Below are 18812 nucleotides of genomic sequence, written 5' to 3'. Positions count from 1 at the left end.
GTCTATAGCTGCGAATACATAGCCTTCTCAAACGTGTGTACCAGCCCCTCCTCAATGGGATCACTATACGGCTGCGTCTGGAACGCCACGAGCGTGCACAGTCCCGCGGCCGGGTCAATCTGCAGCCCGGTGTTCCACCCGTTGTTGATCGACAGCGACCCCTTCCGCCGCCACTTGTCCCCGTCCAGGTCCTGCATGATGACCACGGCCCCCAGGCCGAAGTTCCGCCGCAAGTCCGGCCACTGCGGCAGCGGGTACCCGTAGTTGATGAACTTGATGACGTGGTTGAAGTGCTCGTTCATGCCCTGCTCCGTGCGCTCGTCCAGCGCGGGCTGGAACATCAGACGCACCGTCGCCGGCCTCAGGAGCGTCCCGTCGTTCGCCAGCAGCGAGTGCATCACCTTCATGTACGACGCCGCGCTGGCGAACAGGCCGCACCCGCCGTAGGACTCGTCCGGGTCCCGGCAGAAGTAGACCGAGTCGTCGTAGCGCAGGCGGCCGTCGTCGCGGCCGCGCTTGGTCAGGTCGGCGCGGCGGGCCATCAGGTCCGGGCGCTGCTGCAGCTTGAACGTCATGTCGGCGATGCCGAGCGGCTGGCAGATGTGCTTCTGCATGTAGCTCTCGAGGTCAATGCTCGTGGCGCGCTCGACCAGCTTGCCCGCCCAGTCGAGGTTGGTGCCGTGGATCCATTCTTTGCCTGGGTCGGACACGGGGGGCGCGAGGAGGGGGTTGGGGATGTCGGTTTCCTCACCGATGGGGAGGGGGTACTCGGAGTAGCCCTTGGCGACGAGTTGGCGCAGGAGGGGGTTGATGGGGACGTGGGAGATGCCTGAAGTGTCGGAGAGCATTTGCCTGTGTGTCGCGGCAAGTGTCAGTAGGGAGTATCGCCGCACTACATGGGAAGACGTGTTCCAACCTAAGCGTAATGTCTCCGTTGCGCTCCCTCCACGTTGGCTTGCCCTCGGCATCGAAGCCAGCCAGGACCTTCATGGCGAACAAGTCAGGAAGGAACCGTTCGACGCTTTCGTCCAAGGTAAGCAGGCCTTGGTCCACCACTTGCAAGGCCATGATGATGCCGACGAGCGCGGTTGCCTGGCCCATCCTCATGATGGTGTCCACTTCGAACGGAGGCAGTGCGCCTGCCTCATCCGGTCGGACGGTTCTGGCACCGAAGCAGCGCACATAGTCGATTTTCCCTGTCCGATGACCGGTGGTTAGCGGGCATGCGAGGAAGATAAAGCTTTGCTGGACATGAAGCGTCTCGCAGACAGGGCTCACCGGTCAAATCCTTTGCCATGACCACAGCACCGGGTATCTTGCCCGACTCCACGGCCGACTGGAAGGCCGACTCCATCTCTGAGACCATGCTGCCGCTCGCGGCACCTCCCTCGCTCTCGGGAACGACAGTGGAAGCCATTGTAGTGGTTTAATTAGCGTGGGAGATTGGGGAAAGTCGGAAGAGGAAGAAAGCGGGCGACTTGATGGGTGAAAAGGCCGCGGGGGAGAGTATGATCTCGATATCCCGCCGGGGTATTTTTATGTCACTGTTCGGGGTGTTTATAATTATCCACTGTAGTACGTACCCTTGCTATCCGCAGGGTCCATGCGTGCTTCAGGGGTCAGTATACAAAGGCCCACCAGATGGACCCATCTGGTTGATCGGCAGGGTCCCTTGTCCCGTCACGACTCGCAACCCTTGCTGGGGTAACAATACAGGTGCCAGGTCATCATGTTTCCATTGGTTATATTTTGAACCGGAAAACCTGCTCTGCTCAAAGCGTGACTCGCTCCTTATCTGGGTTCTATGTCTCCGTTCTAGGAGGAGTATCGCTGCCACCCTCCTGTGCTCTCTTATGCAGAACCGCAACGCGACTTAAGAGAATCGCGAGAGTCAAAGGACACAGCAGTTGTCAAACACGCACACCGGCAAAATGGGCCAGGGACACTCAAGCCCGCAACCGGGCACTCCGTTCCGCGTCATCGGCGCCGGCATGTAAGTTCAGCTATCCATTGACTGACCAACTGTGGTGCGTCCCGGAGGAACTACACACTAACCAGGCCTTTTTTGCCTATCACAGGTCCCGAACCGGCACCAAGACCTTCGCCCAAGCCCTCGAAACGCTTATAGGACCCGTCCACGATGGCGGCGCCGAGGGTCTTGTTGGGACCAAGAAACAGCGGAATCACTGGCTCGAAGTCATGAGGTTGGCATCCAAGAAGGATAGATCGCTTCCTGAGAAGCAGCAACTAAAGTGGTTGCTGGCTGAGCTCATGGATGGGTATTCCGCGGTAGGCGCACTCCCTTTACTCTTCCTCTCTTGCCGCAGTACTCGCTGACTTGACTGTTGCTATCAGTGCGTTGACGCCCCGTGCATCTGGCTGGTGCCGGAACTTCTCGAACTGTATCCAGATGCAGTTGGTACGTTTTCCCATCTTCTCCTCAACTTGTAACAGCCAAGATCTAAACATGCCCGTTCATCAGTCATCGCCACGACTCGCGATACCCAATCCTGGTGGAAATCCGCCCAAACCATCTCGTCCCTCGTGGACTGGCCCTACCTGCCCTTCTTTGTCTATCCGTTGCCGATCCTCAACTCATTCGTCAAGTGGGGCCCGCTTGTCGAGAAGACGTGCGTCTCGCGTCTCGGCCTGAAGGGCTTCCAGTGCCCCGAGGTGCTCGAGACCCACGAGGCGTTCCTGCGCCGGGTCGTGCCCCCGAGAAGCTGTTCTTCTACAAGGTGAGGGACGGCTGGGGGCCGCTTTGCGAGATGCTCAAGGTGAAGGTCCCCACGGAGCCGTTTCCGCATAACAATAAGCCGGAGGATGTGAAGACGGTGGGGAGGGTGGTGGTCGTGGCGGGGACGGTGGCGTGGGGGTGGTTGTGGGAGGTGTGGCTGCTTGTGCTTGGTATGCGTGGACGTTGGCGCCGGAGGTGTTGGGAAAGATGGGGATGGGAATGTTGGAACTGTAATTCTGGGAGAAGGGATTCCAATGTAGCAGCATAGAGCCATTCGAGGACAATTATAAGCATAGCTTGAAATAGTAGATGCACTCAAAGATTGACCGCACCTCTATTCAAGATATTCCATTTCTCTATGTCAAGTATTAGAAGGGGCAACAACATTTACTACAAAAAGTAATAGTTAAACCCAATACATAACTAGAACCAAAGTTACAGATATTACACGTTGTACAAACGAAACGGCTCAAGTCTTCCCACCACTTACTCCTTAGTGATCGACACTAACTGGCTCTTCTCCGCAATCTTGGCCGCAAACTCGGCGATGGGCACGGCCGAGACGATCTCCAGCAGGGCCATGTTGGCCTTGAGCTCGCGCGAGATCCAGTTGCGCACCTCGATGGCCGTCAGCGAGTCGACGCCGTACTTGTACAGCGGCTGCGCAGGGTCGACCTCGGACGCCGGCATCTGCACGATCTCGGCCGTGCGCTTGACCAGCGCCTCGGTCATGAGGTCGGCGGCCTGCTTCATGCTGGAGACGCCCGCGAGCTGCGAGGCCAGGGACGCCGTCGCGGAAGCCGCCGCGTTGGCGTTGGCGCTGCCGGAGGCGGTCGCGGTAGTCACCGTCATGGGGCTGAACCGCGGATCGGACAAGTAGTACGGGTGCGCCAGCCCATGCGCATTCCACACGTCCGCACTTCCCAGCCCCGTCACCACCTGCGCCGGGACCCCCTCCTGTCCGCCATGCGCCACGCTTTTCATCAACGCATGGAACACCCTCTCCGGGATCCCCACCGCCTCCTCCCACTGCCCCAGCATTCCGCTCTCCGCCTTCTTCTCCGCCAGCACGCCCACCTCCCTCATCACCCCCAGATCCACCGCCACACCCTTCAACCCCTTCGCGCGGCGGTCCGTCGCCAGGGCATCCTGGTACGTATTCCCCGCCGCGTACGCCGCCTGGCCCGGGTTGCCGACGACGCCGGACACGGAGCTGCACAGGACGAAGAAGTCGAGGGGGCGAGAGGCATCGAAGTAGTCGGACAGGTTGCGCGAGCCGGCGACTTTAGGGGCGAGTGGCTCTGTCCATTGGGTGTGCGCCATCTTCTCGAAGACGACGTCGCGGAGCACCATGGCTAATTGGACGACGCCGCGGATGGGCGGGAGCTCGGATTCGCATTGTGTCAGGGCCGCGGCGAGGGAGGATGCGGAGGCCACGTCGGCGCGATAGGCTTTGACGGTGACGCCCCGTGCAGCGAGTTCGGCGATGAGAGATTGGGCGTCAGTAGAAGAGTCACCCGAGCGAGAGAGGAAGGCAATGTGGCGCGCCCCGGCGGCGGCAAAGTTGCGAGCGAGACTCCGGCCAAGGCCGCCCATGCCGCCGACAAGGAGGTACGTAGCAGCAGGGTCGAGACGGAAGAGGTCGTTTGCCCTTTGGAACACGGGTGCTTGCACCGCGTCGTCAGTGAATGTGATGACGGCCTTGCCGGTATGCTTTCCCTGCTGCATCAATCGGAAGACCTCCTCCACCTGGCCCGCGTTGTACGCCTTCAATGGGAACGCCGGGCTCAGATGTCCCTCCTCCACCAGCCGGTACACTTCACCAAGCACCGAACCGAGGTCTTCGACGGAATTATTCAAGATATCACAGAACGCAAACGTCGCGTTCTTCTTGAACGGTCGCATGTCCAGCTGCGAATTGTTCGTGATATCACGCAACCCGATCTCGACAAACGTGCCAAACGGCGCCAAGCACCCCGAGTCCCACGAGGCGCGCAGCAGCTCGTCCGCAAGCGAGTTGAGGATGCAGTCGACGCCGCGGCCGCCGGTGACGCGCTCGACACCCTTGACGAAGGACAGGTCGCGCGAGTAGAAGATGTGCTCCTCGGGGATGCGGAAGCGCTCCGTCATCAGCCTGCGCTTGCTCTCGGACCCGACGGTCACGTAGACGACGAGGCCCAGGTGCGTCGCGAGCTGGACGGCGGCCTGCCCGACGCCGCCCGCCGCGGCGTGGACTAGCACTGACTGCCCGCGGCGCAGCCGGGCCAGCCGCACGAGCGCGTAGTAGGCCGTGACGTGGACCAGGTTGATGGCGGCGCCCTGCGCGAACGAGACGGCCGCGGGCAGCCGGTGCACGACGGCGTGGTGCGTGCGCACGACGGTGGCGTGGCTGCCGTACGCGTGCGCCGCGACGCGGTCGCCCGGCCGGACGTTGGTGACGGCCGCGCCCACGCGGGCCACGACGCCGGCGGCCTCGAGGCCCAGCATGGGCACGGGCACCAGGCCCATGGCGCCCATGACGTCTTTGAAGTTGACGCTGGAGGCGTGCACGCGGATCTCGACGTCGGTGGCGGCGAGCGGGGCGAGGGTGCGGGCGTCGTGGGCGAAGTGGAGGGTGTCGAGGAGGCCGGGCTTGCCGATGACGAGCTGGAGCGGACCGCGGGATTCCTCTTCGTCTTTGAGATTCACCATGCGGGTGGCGTCCTTGAGGTGGGAGGCGATGCGTTTCTCGCCGGCGGGGCTGTTGTACACCCGGGCTGTCTGGAGCATACCCTGTACCTCGCGGAACTCGTCGTCGAAGCAGGCGTCGCTTGTGAGGACTCGAGACACGAGCGGGGGTCCATTTACCAGACCCGAGGGGCTGAGATGAAGGGTTTGGAACCGGAGACTCGCTGTCTCGTTGGAGATGGTCCGGGCAAATCCGTCAACAACGTAGAACAATGGATCGTTGCCGCCGGTGATCCACACAATACGCTCGCTCTGTGTCACCAGCTTCTGGATAGCGAGGAAGTCGGACTCGGAAATGTCGTGGAGCATGGGCTGCTCGAGCTCGAGCAGCGACACGATGACCGACGTGCTCGGTATGCTGGAACCGACCAGCTCACTCCATCTCTTCAGGGAGACGGTCATTCCTCGAGATACCAAGTCCTGGTTCAGCGTCTTGAAGAACTCCTGGCTGACAGGAGAGGGTGTGGATGGCTCGACAATGACGAATTCACGAACTAATGGTGTCACGCCATTTTGTTCGTGGGGCGCCTTGAAGAGGGCCACAACCTCATCGCCTGCGGCGGAAAGCGTGGCCATTACATGCCAGCCTTTGGATTGAAGCAGAGAGGCTGCGGCTGCGTACTTCGGACTACTGTCGGCAGCAATGACGAGTGTTGCATCCGGCCTGGCAAGGCCGATGAAAGAATTCAGGCTGTCGAGAAGCTGGGGCAAAACAACCAGGACATCCGCAGTCACACTTTCCTCGATTGCCTGTTGCAGAGCTAGGGGGCCACCTAAGACGTCGGCAGTCTTGTCGGCGCCATCGTCGCTGTTATCCACCAGCGCGTAGTGGATATTGGATGCTGGAATCGCCCCTGGCGGCAGCTGGGAAGAATTCCCCAGAGTGCTGTTCACCACGGATTGGTGTAGAGTCTTCCGGTTCAACACCAGCTCCATGATCACGGTCGAAGGCTTCTCATGAAGAAGCATGCTGATCAACTTCGCCACACTATCCTCCAGCTGAACCTCAGCCGCATCACCGCAGACAGCCTTTGACAGCTCTCCTTCCCCCAGAAGCCCCAAAGCATAGTCCCATCGAACCTCAGCTGTGACAGACGCTCCAGGCCCATCAAGAACCCGATCAATATCAGCCCCCTGCTCATCCACCCCAGCATCTCCTCCAGAAACATCCAGCTCCGAAATACGGAAGTCCTGAATGGAAATGTACATCTTATCGAGGGACTTGTCGAATAGGAACATATCGTTGGTCTGCTCATGGAAGGAAAATCGCGTATTCGTGCTCACCCCCTGCCATGACATCGTCCGGTTGCCCCAATACATCCATGCGGATCTCCATGGCGCCCAAGCTAGTCGGCGCAAACGGCCTTAGCCCGAGGATGCCGTCGCGGAACGTCGCGCCGACCCAGCACTGGAAGATGGCGTCGAGGGTGGCCGCGTGGATCAGGAACGGGCGCGTACCGGACTGCTGGCCCTGGCTGAAGGTCTTGCCGATGTCGGTGACGCGCAGGTCGAAGTGCGTCTTGCCGGCGCCCACGTGCAGGTTCTCAACGCCCTGGAAGAGCTCGCCGTACTTGAAGCCCGTGCCGTTGGCGATCTGGGCGTAGAAGTCCTCCTTGGAGACGGTCTCGTGCAGCTCGGCGACAGCGTCCTTGTACTGTGCGATACGCCGCGCCTGGACGTGCGCCTCCTCGCGGAGCATGTGCTCGCTCTTGCCGGCCGCGTAGTCGACGGCCACCAAGCCGCGGCAGTTGTCGCGCAGCTGGCTGGCGGCGGTATTCGCCGACGAGACGACGAACGCCCACCACGGCCCCGCCTGCTTCGCCAGGGTGACGACGACCTCGGTCGCCGCGTTCTCGAGGATCGACAGCGCCGCCATGACCGTCACGTCCCGCAGGCGCAGCGCGTGCACCGCCTTGCCCGGCTCGGCGAGCTGCTGCGCCGCCTCGAGCACGACGCTGAGCATGCCCGCCGCGGGGAAGACGACCGTGTCGCCGACCGTGTGCCCGCGCAGCCACGGCTCGTCGTCGAGCCGGATGAAGCCGCGCCACACGTGCTGCTTCTCCTGCATGACGGGGGTGGGCGCGCCGAGGAGGCCCTTGGCCGGGGCGGCGCGGTGCCATCGCTCGCGCTGGACGCGCGGGTAGGCGTTGTACTTGTTGTCGTGCATCCAGGGGTAGGGGGGAGGTCGGTTAGCAGATTGGACCCCGCTAGATGTACGTCGCCGTTGACCTTGGCCACGTCGAGCTCGATGCCTTGGTGGAACAGCTCCTGGGCCATCCGGAGAGTCGTCTCGCAGGCGTCGGTGCCGCGGCGGAGAGCGGATTGGTACGCCACCCCCTGCACGCCGTGATGAGCCAGGATCTGCTCTATCGGCCCGCCCAAAGTGCTGTGCGGTCCCAGCTCGACGAGCAGGTCGATCTCGGGGTCGATCTTGTCCGCGGGCTGCATGAGTTCCTTCAATGCATCCGAGAACAACACCGGCGACTGGAAGTTCTGCAGCCAGTAGAAGGGGCCCAGCTGCTCGTAGGACACCTCCTCGCCCAGCACGCTCGAGATCATGCGCGGCGAACCAGCCGCCGGGTCGACGGGCTCGAGAGCCTCCATCATCTGGTAGTACTCGCCGGCGACGGCCGTCACATGCGAGGAGTGGTAGGCCACCTGCACCTTGAGTTTCCGGGCGAACGTCTTTCGCTCGTCCAAGGCGGCGGCCATGGCGTCGATAGCGGTCGCGTCACCGGAGAGGGTGATGCTGTTCGGCGCGTTGACGCAGGCCACCGTGACCTGGTCGGCGAGTCCGAGCTGGGGGATGAGGTAGTCGGCCGTCTCGCGAGAACACCCCGCGGCCATCATGGCGCCGTTCAGATGCGGAGCCACGGTTGGCAGTAGCGCCGAAGCCCTGCCTCGCGAGTACGCCACCAGGATCGCATCCCGATGGGTCAGCGCTCCCATGCAATATGCAGCCGCGATCTCGCCCGACGAGTGGCCAACGACCTTGGACGGCGAGCGCAGACTCGGGCTTTCCCAAGACGCCATCTCATCGACAAGGGCAATCTGCAGAACCGTGCAGATGGGCTGGCTGATCTCGGGGCTGGACAGCCGCGACTCCCGGCCCGTCTTGGACAGCTCGACAACGGGGTCCCACTCGCAGCCGAGACTCTTGAGGATGGCGGCCGACTTAGTAACAGATTTCCGGAACACGGGTCGCGAGAGGAGCTCGATACCCATGCCGGCCCATTGAGCGCCCTGTCCTGTGAAGACGAAACCGACGCGGGGCTCGACGCGGTCGGCGCTGGATCGGGAGATCTTAAGCGTCTCTTCGGGTGTGGTTGTGGCGGCGTCGGTGAGTTTTTCTTCGAGTTGGGCCAGACTACTCGCCACGCAGCTTGCCTTCCAACTAAGGCTGGATCGCGCGGTGCTGAGGGTGTGCGCGAGACTGGCGAGGTGCTCAGCCTCGTCCTTCTTCGTCAACGCCATATTCTCGACTCTGGTGGTGTTGATATACTTGGCGAGAGACTCGGAGACGCGCTTGATGCCGGCCTGGTCGTGACTGCTGAAAACGAAGAGCTTTTCCTTGTTCGCTTGGGCGGAGGAGACATTGATGTCAAGCTGGGCCACCCCATTCGTCAACTGTGCCGGTGCTTGCTTATACTCCTCAAGAACAACATGTGCATTCGTCCCGCCCATCCCAAAGCTGCTGACGCTCATACGCTTCGTCTCCGCCGCAGGCCACGGCATCAGCGACGTCGGCACCACCATATTCCACGCGTCAAAGGGGATCTTGGGATTGGGCGTGTGGAAGTGGACGTTGGGCGGAATCTGGCCGTGCTCGAGCGCCAGGACGCCCTTGATGAAGCCGGCCACGCCCGCCGCAGGCTCGAGATGGCCGATGTTCGCCTTCACGCTGCCCACCACCAGCCTGCGGTCCTTGGTCGCGGCGCGGCCGAGGGTCTCGTGGATCGCGCCCAGCTCGATGGGGTCGCCAACTTTGGTGCCCGTGCCGTGCGCCTCGACGTACTGCGTCTTGCCGTAGCTCAGCCCGTTGGACTCGTAGACCAGCTTGATCAGCTCGGCCTGCGCGGACCCGGACGGCGTCGAGATGGTCTTGGTCCAGCCGTCCGAGTTGACGCCGCTGCCGCGGATCACGGCGCGGATCTGGTTTCCGTCGCGGACGGCCTGGTCCAGCGGCTTGAGGACGACGATGCCGCAGCCCTCGGCTCGGCCGTAGCCGTTGCCCGCCGCATCGAACGAGAGCGACCGTCCGTCGGGATTGAGCACCCCCAGACTGTTCAGCTCCATCGTCGCCTCGGGGCCGAGGATCATGTTGATCCCGCCGGCCACGGCCATCTCGGCTTGCCCGCTCCTCAAACTCTCGCACGCCTGGTGAATCGCCACCAAGCTCGACGAACACGCCGTCTCGACCGTCAAGCTCGGCCCCCTCAGATCGAAAAAGTGCGACAGCCGGTTGCTGACCATCTCGTCGCTCACCCCCATCAGATACAGCCGCGGCCACTGCTCAAAGTCGCGCACGCACGCATCCCGGTAGTCGCTCCACGCCGTGCCGATGACGCAGGCGGTCCGGGAGCCGGCGACCTTGGGCAGCGGCAGGCCGGCGTTCTCGAGGGCCTCGTACGTCACCTCGAGCAGGATGCGCTGCTTGGGGTCGAGGATGGCGGCCTCGCCGGCCGAGAACTTGAAGAAGGAGGAGTCGAAGGCGTAGGGGTCTTCTTTGATGAAGTGGGCGCCTTTGGTGGGGGAGCACATTTTGGCGGTCTTTGGGGGAGCCGTGGTAGAAGGCCGAGGTGTTGTAGCGGTCCGTGTCGGGGGAGTAGGCGTCTGGATAGCGATTTGGTTAGCATGACACTTCGTTCACAGCCCTTCCTCCCTACGGTGCCCGAGAGACTCACCTTTGCCGTTCTTCAGCATGTTCCAGAACTCGGTCGGGCATGTCGCATCACCGGGAAGACGACAGCCCATGCCGACCACGGCGATAGGAAAGCTTTCCCGACGGGGATGAGTAGAAGATGCCATAGTGTTTCGGCTTGTTACAAGACGGAGTAGAAAGGATTGACGGAGAGCTGGTTGGATGATGACAGCACTGCAGTGAACCGGTTAAACAAGTAAGAAATGAATACAATTAACTACGTATCTACACAAGTCAGGCTAGAAGACGTCGTGTTTGTGTATCGTACCAAGCAACGACGATATTCGGGAGATCCTTCAATGAACAACCCCGATATCTGCAAAGACACCAGGCATCTCTGCGCCATGCCGAGCTGAATGATTGTCGAGTCATTGCCAACAACAAGAAGCAATGATAGCATACGCACATGGGCGTTAAAGTGAAACATAACGCACTTGGTAACGCGTTGACGATAACGAATATTATACGGGGCTGAGAAATTGGGTATATCTAGACTTGATGACGCAGCCTCTTGATGGAGTCTTTAGATGGAGCCTTGCGTTACATGGGAAGTAAGAATGCCGGTTTTCCAGGCTATCATCAGATAATCGGCGGGCCGTGCCGTGCTACCACGTGCGAGGATATTACAAGTCCTTGAACAAACCAGGGTTCGATTCAGGACCCTAGATGCAATATATATCGGTTCTAGAGTTCGGACCCTGGACCCTTGTTTCCGGGGCCACTAATACAGGGTCGGACTGACTCAAGTTTTCCCCACGAATCTGCACGAACCAGGTTACCGACAGTCGTTATTTTTGACGTAGCACCAAGAGTGCCGACATCCAGAAGACATCCTCTGCAGGGCCTGTCAGTGCAATATATAAGTGTGGGTTCGTGTTGCGGTGAGCTGTTCCCGCCCACCCCAGGGGACGTTGGACTGACTCGACCCCGGATTGCCCCACGACGAACTACTATATCGGGCCGACAGCCAATCGTCATGCACGTGTAGCAGCTCGTCACTAGCAAATTACCCGCCGGGGCACTGCCGAGGTCCTGGCTTGCGTTCGGCGAATTAAACCGGCCCAAGCTAAGTAGTGTAATCCGGTAGTTGCGAAAGAAAACTGTAATACACTATCGAATACAGATGGGGTACGATCAGGGCCCTTGCAAGTCGTCGTTTGAGACTTGAAACTTGCCCGTTATGCCACTATACTCTGTATAATGGGTAAGTTACATTAGGCCTATCCACCGGTTACCGGGGGAGTTATACTCGGGTTATACAAAATTAGTGCGATTTGGGCTCGCGCACGATACTTAGGACGAAGTCGTTTGTTTCACCTGAAGCCAGGTATGTACTGTTAGTCCGAAGGTGATGTTCACCTGGCTTGGTTCTATGTCCATACTTCAAGCAAACGCCACGACAAGGCTCGATAGTACTCCGAAAGTAGTCCGAAAGAAGCAGACATCAAGCATCAGAACGCTGTCTTGCCAAACTATTGCCTGTAGCGGCGATTCTAAGCTCATCACACACACACCAACGTAAAAAATGACTATGGCATCAACAACAACGACGGCCCCGGCAGTTCTTCTTTTCGGCGGTTATACAGAGCCGTGGCTCGACTCCATCGACCGCATACATGAGCAAGCAGGCTCCTGCGACTGGCTGCGACGCTTCCTGGACGACGTCGCGTCCATCGTCAGGACGGAGACGCGATGCATGTACCCCAAGATCCGGAACAGCCTAGGGCCAAGCGGCATCTTCTCCAGCGTCCAGGAGGTCGCTGACAAGTACCGGGACCGGAACGACAATGTCGGGTTTGTGCAGTGCATCATGTCTTATATCGTGAGGGCTGTAATCTTATTGAGGTATGTATGATCGAGCACTCCCGACAATGCGCTGTATGCATTTACCACCATTTTCGGACTTGTTTGCTAAGCTTCTTTATTTGTCAAGATGGGTCCACGACGACCCAGATGTCTTGAAAGTCAGTCCCAAGCCAGAGGGACTCGGAATTTCAGGGGGGGCTCATCAACGCAGCGGTCTTGGCGATATCTCATGACTTTGAGTCGCTCTACGAGGCGAGCGTTGTGACAGCTGGGTTTGTTTGCCGGCTTTGTGAGGTTGCTGGGCAAGTCTCAAGAGCTGTAGAAGAAGAACGCAGTGACGGAGCTTCGTGGGGGTGCGCAGTCATTGGAGCAACCCCAAATCAACTAGACGCGATTTTGCACCAGATTCAGGAAAGCAAGGTGAGCCAGAGCCATATTTACTTTAGCCATTCATATTCTTCGCACGGCCATGATTACTGACTATATCACGCACTTACAGAGGGTCCCCAACTTGAAAAGAGCGAGAGTAGGCATCAGAGGGGATCACTGGGGCACTGTTATTGGTCCGCCTTCCGTTCTCGACATGTGCCTGGAACACGCTGCCATGACTGATCTCGACCAGCAGAGGCTCCCCATCTACTCCATGCAGCACAACTACAGTCTGGGACAGTCGCATCGCGAGTACATCGCCGGACGCTCGGCCCTCCATTCTCGACCCGTCCACCCCAGCTTCCGACTTTGGGGCCTGCAGGATACCAAGGGAGACAGCCCCCCTCCCAGCTATGCCAACTGGGGCGAGCTGCTCCTAAGCGTAGTGGACAGTGCCTTTTCGAAGCCGGTGGACCTGGTCGACATGGTCAAGGGGCTGAGCACCCGTCTTGGCTCGGACTGCGGACAGATCGAACTCAAGATGATGGGTCCCACTTGGTTCGCCAGTGCCCTGACGAGCAAGCTGAAGGCCATGGGGAAGCGGGTTGCAGCCGTTGAACACACCGTGCTCGGGACCGACAGTTTAGGAGGGTCGTCCGATCCTACATCTTCCACTTACGAAGGCCGCATCGCCATCGTAGGCATGGCCGCCCGGGCCCCCGAGTGCGACGACCTCGAGCAGTACTGGCAGGTTATCTCCACGGGTCGCGACCTTGCCCGCGAGATCCCGCCCGGCCGCTTCGACGCCGACGCCCTCTTCCAGCCCGCGGCGGCCGCGCACCAGTGCGTCTCGACCTGCAAGCTCGGCTGCTTCCTCGCCCACCCCGGCCACTACGACGCGCGCTTCTTCCGCGTGTCGCCGCGCGAGGCGCAGCTGATGGACCCCGGCAGCCGGCTGTTCCAGATGGCGGCGCACGAGGCGCTCGAGTCGGCGGGCTACTCGTGCGGCGCGACGCGCGCGACGGACCCGGCGCGCGTCGGCGTCCTGTTCGGCCAGAGCAACGTCGACGGCTACGAGGCGGCGCACCACGAGAGGGGGTGCGACGCCTACACCCTGCAGGCGCTGGCGCGGCCGTTCGCGGCGGGCCGCGTGGCGTTCCAGTACGGCTGGGAGGGGCCGACGTACAGCATCGACCAGGCGTGCTCGACGAGCTTGTCGGCGATGCATCTGGCGTGCGGGGGGCTGCTGGCGGGGGAGTACGACATGATGGTGGCGGGGACGGCGAACGTGTTGGCGTCGCCGCACGGGTGGTGCCTGTTGAGCAAGGCGGGGGTGTTGTCGGACACGGGGAACTGCAAGACGTTCCGGGACGATGCGCAGGGGTACTGTCGCGGCGAGTTTGTGGGCGTGGTGGTGCTGAAGCGCCTCGAAGACGCCGTGGCGCACAATGATCGCATCCTGGCTGTCATCCCCGGCTCGGCGAGGAACCAGGCCGGCAACTCCACCTTCCTGACTGCGTCCGACGCCGGCGCCGAGGAGCGCGTGCTGCGCGAGGCGTTGCGAAGGGCGCGGCTTGCGCCGAAGGACATTGCGTACGCCGAGATGCACGGGACGGCGACTCCAGTGGGGGACCCGTGCGAGATGACGGCCGTTGCCAACGCCCTGGGTCGCAGGCCAGGTGAGCAGGAGCCATTGACGGTCGGATCAGTCAAGGCGAACATTGGCCACAGTGAAGCGGTAAGTACTTTGTTTGTTTTGTGTGTCGTCGGGTGTTGCTGACCTCTTGGCCAGTCCTCGGGAATCGCCTCTGTGATCAAGGCCATCCTCATGTTCCAGAAACATACCATGCCACCCCAAGTGGGCATGCCACATGCCCTCAACAAGAGCTTCCCGCCGCTGGAGGCCAAGAAGATCAGGATTCTGAGCAAGGCCGTCCCATTCAATGCTGTAAAGGGGAAGCCAAGGCGTGTTTTGATCAACAACTTCGACGCTGCTGTAAGTTTCTAAGCCTTTTCATTCTCAGTTCTCAGAAAATGGCTAACCCCTTTTCGCCATCAGGGTGGCAACACAGCTTTAGTTCTGGAAGACTTCGAAAAGCGAGGGGTCAAAGGCACCAACGATAATAAGCAGGCAGATGCCCGATCCTCACACGTCGTAGTGCTATCAGCCCACACAGCTGTATCACACCAGGCAAACAAGTCACGACTGGCAAAGTGGCTCAGCGAGAATCCGGCTGCTCCTCTCGCCGACATCGCATACACCACCACAGCCCGTCGCGTCCACCAACCCTCCTTTCGGTTCGCGTGCGCCGTCTCCTCCACCGAGGAGCTCGCACAAGCCCTCGAATCCGGCTTGCAGAAGTCGCCATCGCAGTCCATCACCTTGAAATCCCCAGTCATCTTCGTCTTCACCGGTCAAGGCTCCCATTATCAGGGCATGGGCGCCGAGCTGTACCAGACGAGCCCCGTTTTCCGGGACATGGTTGACTTGTGCGTTCAAATCTGCCAGCAGTTTGGTTTCCCGTCGTTCTTGGACATCATCACCACCGCATCATCTGAACAGGCCGACGTCAACTCCGAGTCGAGATGGAACACGGCCCAGACCCAGCTTGCCGTGCTTTCACTAGAGATCAGTCTTGCCGCCTTCTGGAGGCGCTTGGGCATCGAACCGGCCTTGGTCATGGGCCACTCCCTCGGCGAGTACGCGGCGCTGCATGCGGCAGGCGTGCTGTCCCTCGCCGACACGCTTTACCTCGTTGGATCCCGCGCACAGCTGGCTATGCAGAAGTGCAATCAAGCAGGTGGTGCCTGCGCCATGCTGGCCGTCGCAGCACCTACAGAGAGCCTGAGGGACTTGCTGAAGAACCTCGGTCTGCATGATGACTCCTGCTCCGTAGCTTGCATCAACAGTCCCAAGACATCGGTTTTGAGCGGAATCGTCACGGCCGTAACAAAGGTTCAGGCGGCGCTCAAAGACCAGAAGATCCGAACTAAGATGCTCCCATTGCCGTTTGGTTTCCATTCCTTCCAGGTCGACACGATCGTGGAGGACTTTGTGTCTCTCGCATCTGGACCGGGTATCACGTTCTCTAAGCCCACTATTCCCGTGGCGTCGACACTGCTGGCATCCGTCATTGACTCCGAGACGCCAGCCGGGAAGGGCTTTGGTCCGGGATATTTGGCGAAGCAAGCTCGAAACCCCGTCGACTTTATCGGTGCGCTGTATGCCGTTCGCCAATGGGCCAGTACCAAGTTTAAAGATGCTGCCAGCCCAGTCTGGCTCGAGATCGGACCTGCTCAGGTTTGCGGGTCTTTTGTCCAGGACACACTCTCCCCGCCTGCTGGGCATATAGTATCATCGCTTCCTGCTGCAACTAGCAAGAGCCCGTGGGCGACCATCTCCGAATGTCTCGCTAGTCTGTACGTGCACGGATGCGATCCGGACTGGCTCTTGCTGCATGCACCTTTCGAACAAAGCCTAAACCTTCTCACGTTGCCTTCGTATGCCTGGGATGCGAAGGACTTCTGGATTACCTATCGGGAGAAGAAGGCTCCCGAGTCAGACGTCAGGTCTGTTGCTGCTGCTCCAGCCCAGCCAATCTCCACTTGCGCGCAGTATGTCGTGGATAAAACCTTCGACAAGAAGGGAAAACCGCGCGTCATCTTAGGCGCCTCCCTCGCGCTGCCAGGGCTCCTCGCCATGATCGAAGGCCACCGCATGCAAGGCGTCGGCCTCTGTCCCGGCTCCGTGTTCTGCGAGGCCGCATTTGTAGCAGCCAAGTGCGCCCTCGAGCACAGCGGCCGGAAGGATAGCTTCAGAGTAGAGCAAGCCAGTCTTCGGAACGCCCATCTGCGACGGCCGCTAACAGCCAGCCTCGTTGGTCCAGACGGCGAACTGCATACCACGGCCGTCGTTGAGTCGGCCGGCGTCGTCTCCGTGTCTTTCGAGGCGGTTTCCCGGTCCCCGCCTCGCTCGTTCGACTTGGGCAACTGCACCGTCGTCGTCGGCGACGGCAGCAGCAAGAGCCAAGACTCGGACGCCTTCTACATCCGCGCGAGGATGAGCGAAGTGGCGCGCGCCAGCAGGAGCCGGCTGCCGGCCGCCCTCTTCTACTCGCTGTTCGCGCGCGCGGTGCGGTACGGCAGCGACCGCTACCGGTGCCTCCGCGAGGTCGTCGTCTCGGACGACTTCTCCGAGGGCGTCGCCGAGGTGGTGCCCGCCGCCGACCCCGCCGACGCCCGCTTCGTGGCGGCGTCGCCGTACGCGGGCGAGGCGCTGGCGCATCTGGCCGGCTTCCTGGTCAACTGCAACCCGGGCCGTTCTTCGGCGGCCGCGGCGGCGGATGGGCAGGCGGCGGCGACGAGCTTCGTCATGGACAGCCTCGAGCGGTTCGAGCTGATGGTGCCCATCGTCGAGCCGGGTCGGTCGTACTTCACGTACGCGCGCGTGGCGGAGCGGGAGGCGGACTCGGCGGTTTGCGAGGTGGTTGTCTTTGACGGGGCGGATAGGGTGGTCATGCGGACTTGGCGCATGAGATTCCACGAGGTGCCCAATTCGGTCTTGCAGGGGTTGCTTCCCGGCCAGACGAACAAGTTAAGCAGCGTCTCGCTGCCTCCGGTTCCGGCGTCCAGCATTCCCGAGGTTTCCACGAGGGATGCGGTTTTTGTCTCTGGCGCGACGGGGAATAACACGGGGGTCAACCCGTCGACGAATCTGGACGAGGCACATAATGATGACACCCAACAACCTACAACTACGTCTCGTCCGCAAGAAGCTAATCTTCTCCCCGCGATCCTCCAAAGCATTGCCGAAGAGACAGGCCTCTCGGGCATACATGAGTTGACAGATGATCTTGGACTTGCGGATTTGGGCGTGGACTCTATCATGGCTGTGGAAATCTGTGCGCGTATCAAGGAAAAGACAGGCCATCAGCTGTCTCCTTTGGCTATCTTGGAGTGTCCGACCATTGGCCAGCTTTCCAGAAAGTTCGGATGCCCTCAACAGCAGGAGCCTGTCCCTGCGCGCCCAGTCGATGATGTTGTAGTGGATTGTCACAAGGAGGACGTAGCCGACCCGAGCGTTGCGTTTACCCCCTCAGGTCCGCCCACACCCGCTCCCACACCCAGTCCGCCACCACCAAGCCAGCCCGTCCCGCCTGCACAGCCATCACTCCCCATCAGCCCCTCCGAGCCTCTTCCCAAAGCCCGGATCATGCTCCTCCAGGGCCGCCCCCGGGCCAGCAACAAGGGTCGCCTGTACCTCACCTGCGACGGCGCCGGCAGCATCTCCAACTACATCCACCTGCTGAAGCACCAGTTCCCCCTGCCCGTCTACGGCATCGACTCGCCCTTCCTGCGCTGCCCGTCCCGCCTGACGCCCGACGTCGGCATCCCCGGCATCGCGCGGCACATGGTCGAGGCGCTCCTCGCCACGCAGCCCCGTGCCGGCCGGTCGGCGTCGGACGAAGACTCGATTGTCATCGGCGGCTTCTCCGGCGGCGGCGTGTTCTGCTACGAGATGGCGCGACAGCTGGCGGAGCAGGGGCGCCGTGTCGCCGGCTTGCTCATCCTGGACATGCGGGCTCCGCTGCCGGCGCCGGCCGACGGGGAGATGCCGGCGTCGGATCGGGATACGTGGGACGTCTTCTTCAGCACGGCGGACGAGAGTCTCGCGGGCCAGATCCAGGGCTCGGGCGCCGAGGCCAACACGGTGAAGCACCTGCGCAGCGTTTGGGAGAGCGTCCTCGGGTACTACCCGCCGCGACTGGCAGCGGCAGGCTCTGTCTTTCACATCCCCGCTGCCGCCATCTGGTGTGCCAAGGGCATGATCGGCCGACTGGAAGCACGCCGCCCCGACCTCGTCGCCAAGATCAAGGACCTTGGATACCCCATCGAGTCGTACCCCGGGTTCATGGAGGATCCCAAGCTGGGCTCTGTGGCCTGGAGTCTCCTGAACAAGAGGACAGAGGCGGATCTAGGCCCTGGTGGCTGGGATAGGTTTGTGGGTGCCGGGAGGGACGATGGTGAGATGGGGAAGAATCTGCTTTGTTTGGCTATTGATACAGACCACCACGACGTTCTGCGGCCTCCGATGGCGTCTCTTGCTGCTGAGCTTTTGGATCAGGGTCTGAAGTATGTGCTGGGACGGAAGGGATAATGATGTTTATTTAACCGGTAGCCAGGTAGTGTTTCATATATTATGTTTACTTAATAGTTCCTGCCAGACAACTACCAACTGCTTCTCCAAAACTT

The 18812-nt window shown here is 60.9% G+C and overlaps 4 protein-coding genes across 4 annotated transcripts; 2 read left to right on the top strand and 2 right to left on the bottom strand.

Moving 5' to 3' along the window:
- Positions 1-2: 2 nt before the first annotated feature.
- On the bottom strand, positions 3-1417 carry PG998_008793 (beta-lactamase family protein; the record flags this gene model as incomplete). The annotated part of the gene is made up of 3 exons (XM_066875609.1): positions 3-852; positions 917-1196; positions 1279-1417. The coding sequence occupies 3 exons, from the start codon at positions 1415-1417 to the stop codon at positions 3-5; spliced, it is 1269 nt and encodes a 422-aa protein (XP_066731554.1).
- A 514-nt stretch (positions 1418-1931) lies between these two features.
- PG998_008792 (NAD dependent epimerase/dehydratase) lies at positions 1932-2966 on the top strand (the record flags this gene model as incomplete). The annotated part of the gene is made up of 4 exons (XM_066875608.1): positions 1932-1993; positions 2079-2289; positions 2356-2423; positions 2483-2966. Coding segments are annotated over 4 exons (825 nt in total), but the record flags the coding sequence as incomplete, so codon positions are not given.
- Positions 2967-3223: 257 nt separating this feature from the next.
- On the bottom strand, positions 3224-10492 carry PG998_008791 (uncharacterized protein; the record flags this gene model as incomplete). The annotated part of the gene is made up of 5 exons (XM_066875607.1): positions 3224-6712; positions 6783-7616; positions 7682-10153; positions 10224-10297; positions 10369-10492. The coding sequence occupies 5 exons, from the start codon at positions 10490-10492 to the stop codon at positions 3224-3226; spliced, it is 6993 nt and encodes a 2330-aa protein (XP_066731552.1).
- Positions 10493-11910: 1418 nt separating this feature from the next.
- PG998_008790 (conidial yellow pigment biosynthesis polyketide synthase) lies at positions 11911-18717 on the top strand (the record flags this gene model as incomplete). The annotated part of the gene is made up of 5 exons (XM_066875606.1): positions 11911-12230; positions 12319-12349; positions 12691-14298; positions 14353-14556; positions 14620-18717. The coding sequence occupies 5 exons, from the start codon at positions 11911-11913 to the stop codon at positions 18715-18717; spliced, it is 6261 nt and encodes a 2086-aa protein (XP_066731551.1).
- Positions 18718-18812: the final 95 nt, after the last annotated feature.

This window comes from Apiospora kogelbergensis, assembly GCF_038363985.1.
Source record: "Apiospora kogelbergensis strain CBS 113332 chromosome Unknown utg000005l_segment0_segment0, whole genome shotgun sequence".
NCBI lineage: Eukaryota > Fungi > Ascomycota > Sordariomycetes > Amphisphaeriales > Apiosporaceae > Apiospora > Apiospora kogelbergensis.
This window is presented reverse-complemented; position numbering and strand designations above follow the sequence as displayed.